Raw genomic sequence first — 12737 nt, 5'->3', positions numbered from 1 at the left:
GTAAAGTGCCCTATTTGGCTGTTGCACTGTTCCCTATGCTCTTCCTGTGTTTTTTTTTTACTTTTACAAACAAAGTATATTGTTGCTACTGATTAGAATAGAGCAACATGAATATGGAATAAACTTGTTTATTAACAGGTTAGGAATTGGCAGGGCCAATGGTCGATCAAATAGCACCCCAGGCGAGTGGTCTCTCTGTTGCCACCTGCCAGCCGTTGCTTTTTTAACCCCATAAAGACCAGGCTGATTTTGTACTCTTTGGGACCGAGGCTGTTTTTGTACTCTTTGGGACCGAGGCTGTTTTTGTACTCTTTGGGACCGAGGCTGTTTTAACACTTTTGTGGTGCTCGTGTTTAGATGTAATTTTCTCCTTACTCATTTAGTGTACCCACACAAGTTATATATCGTTTTTTCAGGACAAAAAGTGCTTTCTTTCAGATACCATTTGAAATATTATCTAATTTCCTATAAAAAAAAAAATATATAAAATATGATGAAAAAGTAAATAAAAAACACTTTTTCTCACTTTTATTTAAAAAATCTTTTACTCATCCAAAAAAAGGCAATGAAAAAACCTGCTAAATAGATTTTACTATTTCTCCTGAGTTTAGAAATACCCAATGTTTTTATGGTTTTTTTGCTTTTTTCTGAGAGTTATTGGGCAATAAGTACAAGTAGCGTTTTGCTCCATGTCATATTTTGAAGCTGGCCAATGCAATTCACCGCATCAAACCATATGTTTTTGAAAACTAGACACTCCAGAGTATTTCAAATGCTGGTATTTTAACCCTTTCCATGCACTAGTTCTACTACCACCCTTTGTCAATCTTTCTGATTTATTTATTTTGTGTTTTTTATCACATCGAGGCATTACAGCAACACCGTTTGGGCGAAGAAAGTATCACTTTCTAAGCTTGCTTAATGAAATGACGTGCCAGGCACGTCATTGGTCGTCACGTGACCATTTTTGCGTGATGTGTCTGACCCGTCAATGGACGTTAAGGGGTTAATTTTCATAATACCAGTAGGGGAGGTTTACTGGAACTACTACAAAATTTTGGGACATTTTCTGGGATGGTAGCCAGCACACAAGGTGCCCATGGTAGCTGATTGAGTCATCTGGCGCTAAGATCAGCCTTTGGAAACAGAATAGTTTTGGAGTCTTTAGCAGAAGGTGATACTTGTACCTGGGAACTCATAGGATTTGACTCTGAGTCTCATGGTGAAGTGGCAGATTGTCAGGTTCACATCATCGGACACTGACACCTTCCTATAATACACCACTGTGATCATATATATACATATCTGAGGGGTTTAAGACTCCGGCTTGTGGAAGGCGGTCAGGAAATCCTTGATGTCCTACTGATGTTGCTGTACATGCCGCTGGGGAAATGGGTGGGGAGTGGGACGTGTCAGAATAAATTGACAAAGCCGACAGGCAACATAGCGTAGCACGTCCGCATAGCAGCCCTGCTTTTTTATGAATCCATGGTGGTTTATTTATTTAATAATCATATTTGATCTAATTACAGACATCCCTGTAAATCCCACACTTTTCGATAATTAACTTATTGTCACTAGCTCAGGCGGTTTGGCCCTCATCTTGTTAGTTATAGGATTCATTATTTATCTTTGACCAGTGGACCATATAACCCTTTCCCTGCCGGAATCTATTCATTGAGGGTATTGTTTCAATTAACTATTTTAGGGAAATGTATTATTAAATGTTACGTTTTATACTTAACTACTTTTGTTAGGACTCCACTTGGTGTTTGTCAGTACTTTTCCAGTATGTAATGGTTGAGAACCTTGCTTGAATGCAGGTCACTCAGTTAAGTGTGGAGGACTGGAATTACATTTGGGTAAGAGATTTGATGAATAGAATCTTTACGATTGACTATTAAAAGGTTAATATTGCGAGGGTCTTATAACCAGCTTATTTTGAAGAACTGCAAAAAAAAATCCCTTTTTTCTATATTTTTAACCATTTGCTAAATTACATTTTCAAATACTATAGCAACAAACCTCAGTGCGTAAGAATTAGACGTCACTTTTTTTTAATAAAGCTAACTCCGCCCTATGCATGGTAACTATGGAAACATGGACGCAGAGAGAGCGCTATTAGTTAAAGAGTCGCTTCCTGGTAAGTAAGTCTACTCAGAAACGCACCAATAGAAAGAGCGATGACACTAGGGCATGCTGAATGTATCGCCCCGTTTTATAGGCTAAGCGAGGCTGACAACGCATGCACGTTGCCAACCAGTGGCTGTGAATTTGATGGCGGTCGGAAGCTATAGTACTTCCTGGTAAGTGACGTCCAATGGGACTAGCGGGAGTGACGTGGATCAATAATGGCTGAAGATCCTGGTGGATCTGAGCAGCTTTCTTTTCCCGTCTTCTCCCTGCTCCGTGGTCTGCAGTCATGACCCGGACCGGTTTCCCTTTAGACAGAGCCCGTGCGAACCTAGTCCCGGATCAGCCGCAGCCGACATGCCCAGAAAGGGGAACAGGAAGCGGCTGAAGTACCGGGCCGACGACCTGAGCTCCCAGAGTGGTGAGAGGAGCATGGCGAGGGGGGCGGCTGAATCAGATTACACGATTGACCTTTCCTCCCGCCTTTCATTAAAAATGAAGATAAAAACGGCGACTATTACTTAATATTACACCTTAGATATAATAAAATATAGGAAATCTTAAACGTGAGGTAAAAGTCTAGTTTATACTTATTTTACCTCTTAAAATAACAGAGTAATATAATAATTTATGGCTAAATGACTATATCTTTGGGTACGGATAGATCCAATGTGTGCTGAAGCGTTGTACAAAGAAGTTAAAAATATTGCTATATAAATTTTTTTAACCATATAATTTAGTGTGTAAGCTTGCGAACAGAGCCTTCGTTGAACTGTAAGAAGTTCTGTGTAAATTGTTGGTGACGTGTGTGTGTGTATATATATGTGTATATATATATATATATATATATATATATATAATAATTTAGGCAAAAAATGTGTCCGAGAGAGCTAAGCCAAGCTAAAGCCAAACGCAGTTACCCCGAGCATGAAAAAGTACAAAAGAAGTTTGCTGTAGATTAAAAAATATATATATATATATCTTGGGTTACCATGGAAACGAGGCCACGTGGAGTAGCGGGCTGGAGGAAGTTGTATGAGATCATAGTTTCTGAGTATAATTATGTCTCTGCCGGTGTTTAGTTTGGCTAAATGGGGTTCGTAAGAAACATTCTCTAAGGTTTATCTAAGCCTGGATAATACACTTTTTAAGCCGTATTTAGCACAAAAGATTTTTGAAATATTTGAAGTATTTTTTTCCCCTTACATGTCCAAAAACATTAAATTGTGTGAATTTTTATTGTTTTAGCGTATGCCCTTAAACAAGCGTTAAGTCTAACCCAGGGCAGTGGCGTCCATAGGAAACCGTGGCAATTCTCTACCATGAGTGTTGGAGGAAGTCCGGCAGAGGGGCTATCCCAACCCCAGAGCCCCCCCCTGGTCTGGACCTGCTGCCCTTGGCCTAGTCAGCCTAGGCCAGAATACATGGCTTCCTCTAGCCCCTTCATGCTCTGGTTCTGGTAGCGTCTCAGTCAACGGCATGGTAGTGGCCAACTTAGGAGAAAGCATTGGAAGTGCGTACATGCGTGCCGTCAGTAGTAGCCTCCCAACTGCTGCCATCTTGCTCGTACTCGTGTGGGATATGTTCGGTCATGTGTAATGTCTACGTTTTTTTTTCACAGTTACTGTGGCAGACTATGCCAATTCTGACCCAGCTGTTGTAAAGTCTGGACGGGTGAAAAAAGCAGTGGCTAATGCTATTCAGAAAGAAGGTAAAACGAAAGCCATGCCGATGAGCTGCCAATACTTCTGTAAACGAAACTTTTATTGCATGTGTTGAGAGGAATTGTACACGTTGTAATAATCTTTTTACCTTTGCATGACTTGTGACTCAGTGAAAGCACTTTGTGGTCTGGAGGCCTCGTGTGTCCCCACTGAAGATGGAGAGCCTGTTCTGTCTGAGACTGGACGATTGTGTGAGAGTAGCGATGAGGGATTTGGAAATATCACTGAATTCTCGTCTTCTAAGAAAAAGAAAACAAAACGGCACAAAGGTAAGCTTTTGGGGTATTGAATGAAAATCAAACCTCTGCCAGTATTTGGTAAAGGGGATCTATAATAGTGAAGGGGGTTATATTAATGGCAGTTAATTCTGACTGCAACGTTGGGTGGGTTTTAAGATTTTTCTTGAATACTAAGATTACCCTGGAACTCTCATCTGTGAACTTAACCAGTACCTAGAGCCATCACACCTGCTGGGTCTCTCCATTTCAAAGGCCTTCTGACAGATGTCATGCAATAGGTCATTCCTCTTGTCATACTGTAACCAGTGCTCGCGCCAAGCGCTGTCACACGCAGTCTGTCGGCCGGAAGCCTCAAATGCAGGCATCTGCTGATGGGGTCCAGAGTCCAGGCTGTCGTTAGGCAGACTCATCTCCTGGTACATCCCAAGAGACATCTTGCCTCACCTTTTATCAATGTACTCATACAACCACGGTAGCAGTTCTGCTTTCAGTGCTCAACGGTGGCGGTATAATGGTGTTCACACCAAATGCTGTTACGCCAGAGCTGTCGGCATAGATCCAGTGGTGCTGGCTTCTGCTGGCAGGGGAGAGTCCAGGATGACTTGAGAATAAAAAGGCTGGACATACTATTGTTTTCAAAGGGGAGCATTTTTGGTGTATGTAATAGTACATGCATTGGGGTGTTAAGGGGTTAAATTAGTGGGGGATCATCAATCCATTGACATTAACTAGTTAGTTTGTTATTACATTGTAGTCTGTCTCTACACAGCGAGTCCTAGGTGGGATTGTTCACCATAAGTTCCTTTGATGGATTTTTTAATTGAAGTGATCATTTTTAGGGTGTTCTAAAGAACTTTAGGAGAAGAGTTAGGAACAACACTTTCGGTATTTCATAATGAGTTTGTTGATTTTGGATTTTTTTTCTTTCAGAACAAATCGCGGTGGAGAGAACAGGCGATAACTATCCAATAGATATCTGGCTTGTGCTGGCTTCCTACATTCGGCCTGAAGATATCACTAAGTTTGCTCTTATTTGTAAGAATGCTTGGATCGTTACTTGCACTGCTGCCTTTTGGATAAGATTGTACAAAAGGTTTGATATCATTTAAACTGCCTCCTATCGTGTGCGTGTGTGTGTGTTGTTAGGGATATTAATGAGACAAAATAGGCAAAACCAATATTTCGTCACACACACAAAATAACGACGCTACCAAATATTGTAGTACCACATCTACGATATTAATTTAAGGAGATACCCTATATTTTATCTCCGATCCTAAATTCTTTCAGATCGCCGAAAACTATAATTCAAATTAGATAGATATCGCCACGATAGTCAATAAAAATATTATTTATTGTAAATACAATTTATAATATATATGAGTCACACAGTGCATGATATAAAACACTAAATTCTTAAAACATGTCAAAAATGAATCAATACAAATACAATATATTATCGATAGTTATCAATATGAATTGTTATTTTATGAGTCTAACACAATTAATTTCCAGTCCACTCAGCAACCAAAAATTGATAATAATCAGGGCAGTAATAAAGATATCACTATCTCTCCAATATTAGTTTAACTAATATGACAAATTAAAATAATTTAATTGTGTCTAAGAGTATTAGTGAAGTTCCTAATAGATGCAAATAATGTCAAACTTCATCTATAGGTAAAAATACCTTTTCATTATTGTTATTATCACGGGTTATAAGCTGCAGTCTCACAAGCCGTCGTATACAATAATGCAATATACTATTTCCTGGAAACAGGGAATTCTTTACGAAGAAGACAAAATTCACCTCTATTCAGAATAATAAAACAATTATATTTACCACCACGTGTTGCTGTTGTCCAACTGGTCCTTGTAGAAATTAATCCAGATTCATTGTCAAGAAATTAAGTGGGCAAGAATATAACTTTCTAGAAGTTAAATAGGTTAGGACTGCAAGTAACTCTAAGTGAAATATGGTGCCAGGATCTTAATTCTCTGGGGTAAATTTGGTGAATAAATCCGTCCATTTCAGGGTGCGATCTTTTTTTTTTTTTTTCTCCTTTTTTTTTATTAAAGACATAAGCTTTTAAAGACAGGGCTTATTATCATAGCCTCCACCTTTTGATTGGAATTCTCCAATCATAACGGTGGGTTTTACCCATTATAATTCGAATTTCTACTCATATTTACACCGTTGTAATTTCTTAATTTACCTGTGAGAGACGCTCTTGTCTAAGAATTAACTTAAAACCATTACATATGTGTTTGGAATTTATCCTTGGTCACCCTAATCGCCAAATGTTACTTCCTAGATAGTAACTCAGGTCTTGGTAGTCTTACCATGTATCCCCCCATTCCAAGTTACATTTCTAAAGATATGCAGCGTCTACTCCTTAACTTTCTTATGGAAGATAACATTAATTGTATCATATATACACTGAAACATCATTATACATGAATACTCCTTTGTTCTCAATTATAGAGGGAACAAGGACAAAAAGAAATAATCACTATATGATTAAATAAAATAAAATGGCTCTAACTCCATTTTGTGTAAAATCACAGAATATAGAAATACATGTTTTCTGTGATAAAATATCTGACAGTGTATTATAAATGTGCCTTCTCCATTAGTGGTAAGGTGGCATGCTTTTTGCATGGTGTCAGCAAAAAATGGAGGAGCTAAGCATATCAAGATCCTTTCCAGGTCGCATTAAGAAGTTTGTTTGTTATATGACTTCATTCTAGATACATTCTTGGTAAACACGTAAAGTATTGGAAATTGTGTTTATAAGAATAAAATATATAGGGATACTCTTAATAAACTGATTTCCCATCATTCTCTTATGGCTTGTATATGGGTTGATGTTTTGTGTAGCTTCATTCTGTCAACTTAATTTTGTCTGTTTCCTTGTATTGCAGACATTACCGTATGAACGTGTACCTTCCTGTCCGTCTGCTTCCGGAATTCATGGATAGACTACGTTGTTTGCGTGCCTGTGTAATCCGCTCCTTGTACCACATGTATGAGCCCTTTTGTTCTAGAGTGGCTAGAAATCCTCCAATCCCTGAATCTACTCCGAACACCTTGGCAAACGCAAAAGTAAGTAAAACTATCAAATGGGACTCCTTGTGTTCCAAATTATCCTATTATTATTCTTCCAGTTATAGATACATTAGCCTTTTTTTCTCACTTTTTTGAATATAAACTATTCTGATGAAAGATGTCATCTTGCTACGCCTTGGCTTTTCAAGCTGTGTCATCCTAAAATGAAAAGCGTCATAATTGAGCGGTTCTCTCGATTATGGTTCCAGTCCCATCCACAGAGGAAATGCCAGCATTCAGTGCTGGATGTCGGTGTGGCAGAGCCTGTCCTGGTGTGTGTGTGTGTCTGGGTGTTGCAGAGCCCGTCCTGGTGTGTGTGTATGTGTGTCCGGTGGAGGCGGTCTTAAAAGCCGCACAACGGCTGTTTTGAACTTCGCAGCCGTGCGGCCGCTTTCAGTATGGTCTGCTGGCCCATGGACCGGCCGGTCCCCCGGGAAACTTGCTCACGCGGGCCGCACCTCGAAGTCCGTTGGACGACCCTGGCTTACAGCAATCCTTTTGATTAACTGCTGTGTTTGCATCAGTACGGCTGAGGGTAGTCGGTGTGTCAGTAGTTAAGTCTCATGTAATGGGCCCAACTTGGGGGCTCCCAACGTTTTGTAAACCAAGGAGGGGAATTCTCTCCTCTAGAGCATTTTGAATCTAAGGTCCTTTTTAAGTTGTAGTGTGAAGGAAAATCTTTGCAAGTATGCTGTCTGTTAAATGGGTGCAAGCAGAGCACACAAACCATGTCACAGCTTTCACAACACGGTATAAATGGTGCTGGCAGGTGGCTTGCACTGCTAAGGAAACCGTTTAACATTTACTGGGAAGATATTAATTTACCTGGAGCCAATGTACGGTTTCAAACTATTGTTGTCCTTGGAAATATGCAGAAAGGGTGTCCCTGATTTGATATGCGCATGGTCAATAAAATAGGCGTGATGTTGGTGTTACATTTATCAGACTATGCATGAATCGAGCATTTGTTCCATTCTCTCCGATGCTCTATAACAACTTGTTTTGTAGTGTACCTATTGATTTTATTATGGGAAAGTCAATGTGTATCCTATTACAAGTGCAAACTGAGCTTGGATACCTCCTGCTAGATGTGACTTGCTAAAGATTCTGTCAGTGGCCATTGAGAAATTGGCAACTTATAGCTACATCTCCTGTTTTTGCATTTTTGTTCCTTTACTTTTAACGGGGTTTTTTTGTTTTTTTTTCACATTTCTTGTGAATAAGATAACAACCCGTTATAACCGTGCGGGAAATGTTTCAGTCATTTCCCAATAATCTTGGTCTTGTAGTCTCATTATTAATTTGTGTGACTTAGGGGCAGTCTCCTTTTTTTATTTTTAGACTAATATTTTATCATACTATCATTTCCGCTATACTTTTTCACCAAGATTTGGCATTTAGGATTTATAAATTGCGGATCAAAATACTTTCCAAAGAACAATTTTTCCTGCTTGCTATTTCAAGGTTTGTGAAACACGCAATGAGCAACATAGTTAAAACGGAACATTTTAACAAACGCCAAACTGCCGATTACACGCATTATTTGGAAAGTTACTCCGGCCAACAAATGCACTTTGTGTTCCCTGTGCAAATCCGCAAGAGGATTGATCGGGATTCCCTCTGTGCATTCGCATGGATTACTAGCTCTGAAGCTTCAGATTTGTGACAAAGTAACATGTTTTTTTGTGTTTTATTTTAAATAAGACAGCTGTCACAGTTGGCTTAGTTAAATTAAAATAATCCTGTAACATGGTTCTTATGGGATGTTACCGCTCAATAGTTTTTGTATAGTGGCTGTCAGAGATGTATGCTGCTGCAACTATGTTTATGACAACGTGTTAAAGCATGTACATATGCATATATTGTGTGTGTGTGTGTGTGTATATTATATATATATATATATATATATATATATATAATCTCTCAGCTAGCTTTTGTTATTGGATATATACAGAAGTGGCGAGGTGGTTTGGTATGTTGATTAGAGAAAGGTAAAACTGATAAAAGCGAAAGATCCTATTTAAGTATGTTAGAACTTCTAAGCAAAAAATTATGTGATGGGAATCTAACTTTTTTTCTTTTTCTTTACCCAGTGTTTACTTTTCTGGTATCGAAAGGTAACTGGCGCCAAGTCAGAAGCAACCTGGGAGTTTAACTTTAAATTCCAGAAGCAGGTATGTTGTGATTCCCTTTGCTTTTTAGATGTACAAACATGTATGATTCACTAGATGTTAAATCCACTATGGGGATGTATGTTTTCCGTGGTGTGGCAAGTCATTAGGAGCAATACATTGGCTGTAGCGTTAGTTTCCTTACCTATCCTGTCATCTTATTACTCATCATGTGGCCAATTCGGTTACAAGGTGGGAATCATGCATTGTCTGTTTGGGTGTAAATGCCTGAATGCAGTAAATATTTTAGTATGAGTTAAGACATTAATCGCCACTCAAATGCATTCCCGGAGCTAGAAATTGATGGAGAATTCCCTGAACGTCTATAGTGTGATTAGCGCAATAGTAATGAATTATTAAAAGGTTGTCCCTTCGTAATAAATTGGTAATGTGGTAAAATTGTTTTTTCATGTCAATGCAGTTTCAGTACTGCGCACAAATACATAGTTCATAGTTTTATTACCCAAGGGCTTTTATAGATTATATATTAAGGTAATATGGTTAAACTGCTTGTGTATAAGTTTCTAATTTATGTATTATTCACTAGCCTCCAAAGAAGAAGGACTATCTTAGTAGGTTGCAACCACCTCTTGAATACAAAGATGTCCATTTTAACCCAGATCATGACTGTTGCCTTCTCCAAGTGTCGACTCTAAATTTTAGTTGCATACCTGTGGTCATGGGCATGACCCTATGTTATGTAAGTATTTCTTACTACTTTTCCTGTAATACTAGAAAAGACTCGGAAATAAAAACTTCTATTTTGTTTCTTCTAGTTCACAATTAACGTCAGCACTGACATGAGGCACCACAGAGTGAGGTTGGTCTTTCAAGACACCCCAGTACGAAATGGAAAGAAGCCTCGTGGTGATCAAGGAGTGCCGATTGTCTTGGATCCTGTGCACAGTGTTAATCTCCTAGATTGGTGGCATCCAAAATATCCCTTTTCAGCTATGGCCTAGCATCTGTGTAGCCATTAATGGGTGCTGTTTGGGGAAGGGGGGGGGGGGAGTCAATTTATTATTTTATTTTTTTTGTACAGAGCTTTCCAGGCAAGGTGACATACAGAATAAAATCACATGTCTAGTGCAGTACTTCACGCTTTACAGAAACAATCTACACATCGCATTGCTACTGGTAGTGCAAAATATATATTAGTAATTGCGCTTCAGATGCCCGATTCCTGCCATAGTGACCACATTTGATTGCATTATTCCTCTGCGGAGTCCCTTGATAAGTACGATTTCTCCATTATTAAATTGGACTCTGTTATTCAGCTTGTGGGTAAATAAAAGGTTTATTCCCCGCTTCAAACCAAAGTCGCATAGGTACATGGTTATTGTTTAGTGCCAAAGAGCAAAGTAAGCGTATTCCCATTAGTTACATTTTTGTAAATGTTTCTAAGATTTTGTATAAATCACTGGCACCCATGATGTATTAATGTCCAAGACCCCCTCCCAATATTTCTATTTCAAATTAAGGACAACAAATGTAATACTTTTATTTTTTCTGCTTCTTGTCAAAGTTGTTGAAAAAATGCCTTTGTCAAGTCTGTGTCCATCCTCCGGCACCATAGTTAAAGTAGGGCTTTCTCTGTTATGTTGGTGAAAGCTGATAAAATGTATGTGATAAGAGCGTTGATAAATAACTCTGTACGGTGATTGTCGGTACATTATGTAAAGCAACTATTTGAGATAATGAAATCAAATTAAGCACAATGACTAGCTGTCCTAATGTTAAGCCCAATTGTTCAGGTTGCCATTTTGAACAGGCGACAAACTCTCCAAACTACCTTTAGAAAACTGGACTTTAAACTCCCAAAGTAAATCTTAAGATTTCTAGCGTTAAAGGACCGGCCAATTACTGTTTTGATCATTGGCTAATTATTACCTATTATTATTACCTTATTAACATCACAGAATGTATGTAAGGAATCTGAAATGTGCATCTTCCCGCTATCCTTACGATCAGCGCCTTAGACCCTTCCCGCCGCAGAGCTAGACACGGAAGCGTAACCCTCTGTTTTTCAAACAGTTGTCCAGAGATTTTACTGAACTTTGAAAATATCAAACCATTTTTGGGACAACTTATGTGCAAGAAGAATAGGCAAATCTTTAGTTATCTCGTTATTAAAATCATACTTTTATGGATTAAATGCAAATATCTGAATCTCAATTTTCCATGAAAAATTTGTAACCTTTTAGGAAATCAGTCTTACTGGGCTATAAAATTTGAGCTATAATTTAAGAAAGCTACCCGCTTCCTTGTAGAAAAGGGTGATGGAATCCAAAATGTTTATTTTATTTCTGGAAAATAAACAGAATCTAGCAAATAAATGGTGGGAGTGCTGGCTTATAAGGAAACTGGTGGTTATATGAAGTTAACATTTTCTGATAGATTCAATGCTGTGTGCACGGGTGAAGCAATGCCAGGCACTTAGCTGTTCATAGAATCCTTCCAATGTTTGTTGTAACTTTATAAGTTAACGTGTTGAAATGCTTGAGGTGGGAAGCTAAAATATTGTTAAATAACTAATGGGGTTCTGGATTAAAAATCTGCTACTGTTATGTAAAATAATTCTGGTATAATTATATTTGTAAAATATGTATTTTTAACAGATTCTTTTTATGTTCCATGCCATGGACAAAAACTACACATGCCTGATGTTAAAGAGAAATAAAATGTATGCTATCTGCAGTATTTCTTTTTTTCTTTTCTTTTTTTTTTGTCTCTCCCTCATTCCAGGAATTGTACTGGATTCACACAGTCCATCTTGCAGGTGGTAAAAAGTCAATTTATTCTTTAAAACGAGTCTGTATCAATCTTTCACAGACCCATGATAAGTGAAATTAATTTCGATATATCTAATAGACGTGTGCAAATGGGCCAAAAAAAGATGAAGACGAATTTTGTTCCTTGCCCGTTTGGTCCGGGCGAAAAAATCGAGGGGGTATTTTTAATTCAGAAACGGGATTCGTCGCCCGGTCCCCACATGTGCTCTCGCTCGCTCACAACTATCACCAATACAAGTTCTTGGTCATTAAATGTATTGTGTTTTACAAATTAAATTTAGTGCCCTATGCGTGTGCCATGTGGCTGATTGGTTAATGATTAGCTATTTTATTGTGTCGCTTTGGTGTTTACCACGGTAAATTATAATAAGTGATTTGATTTAAGATGTGATAAGCGGCAACAAACCAAATATTAGTGATACTAGCGTTAAAAACGTATGAACAAAGCTTAACTGCATTTTGCAGCCACGAAGACGGACGTTCTTTTGGGAAATCGTGCCTCTATTCTATTCGTTAAAAATGTGTTAGTGTTTGTATGTGTCCGAATCTGATGTCCACCTTATTTCACG

The 12737-nt window shown here is 38.4% G+C and overlaps 1 protein-coding gene across 1 annotated transcript; it reads left to right on the top strand.

Annotated features, from left to right (window-relative positions):
* The first annotated feature begins 2490 nt into the window (after positions 1–2490).
* On the top strand, positions 2491–10338 carry LOC149298305 (transmembrane protein 183-like). Its single transcript, XM_089487487.1, has 8 exons — positions 2491–2554; positions 3755–3844; positions 3968–4126; positions 5027–5189; positions 7022–7202; positions 9299–9379; positions 9924–10076; positions 10153–10338. The coding sequence occupies exons 1-8, from the start codon at positions 2491–2493 to the stop codon at positions 10336–10338; spliced, it is 1077 nt and encodes a 358-aa protein (XP_089343613.1).
* Positions 10339–12737: the final 2399 nt, after the last annotated feature.

This window comes from Sceloporus occidentalis, unplaced genomic scaffold, assembly GCF_023333645.1.
Source record: "Sceloporus occidentalis isolate IW3139 unplaced genomic scaffold, rSceOcc1.0.p SCAF_33, whole genome shotgun sequence".
In the NCBI taxonomy this organism is placed as follows: domain Eukaryota; kingdom Metazoa; phylum Chordata; class Lepidosauria; order Squamata; family Phrynosomatidae; genus Sceloporus; species Sceloporus occidentalis.
The sequence above is the reverse complement of the archived record's forward strand: the minus strand, read 5'-3'. Positions and strand labels throughout refer to the sequence as shown.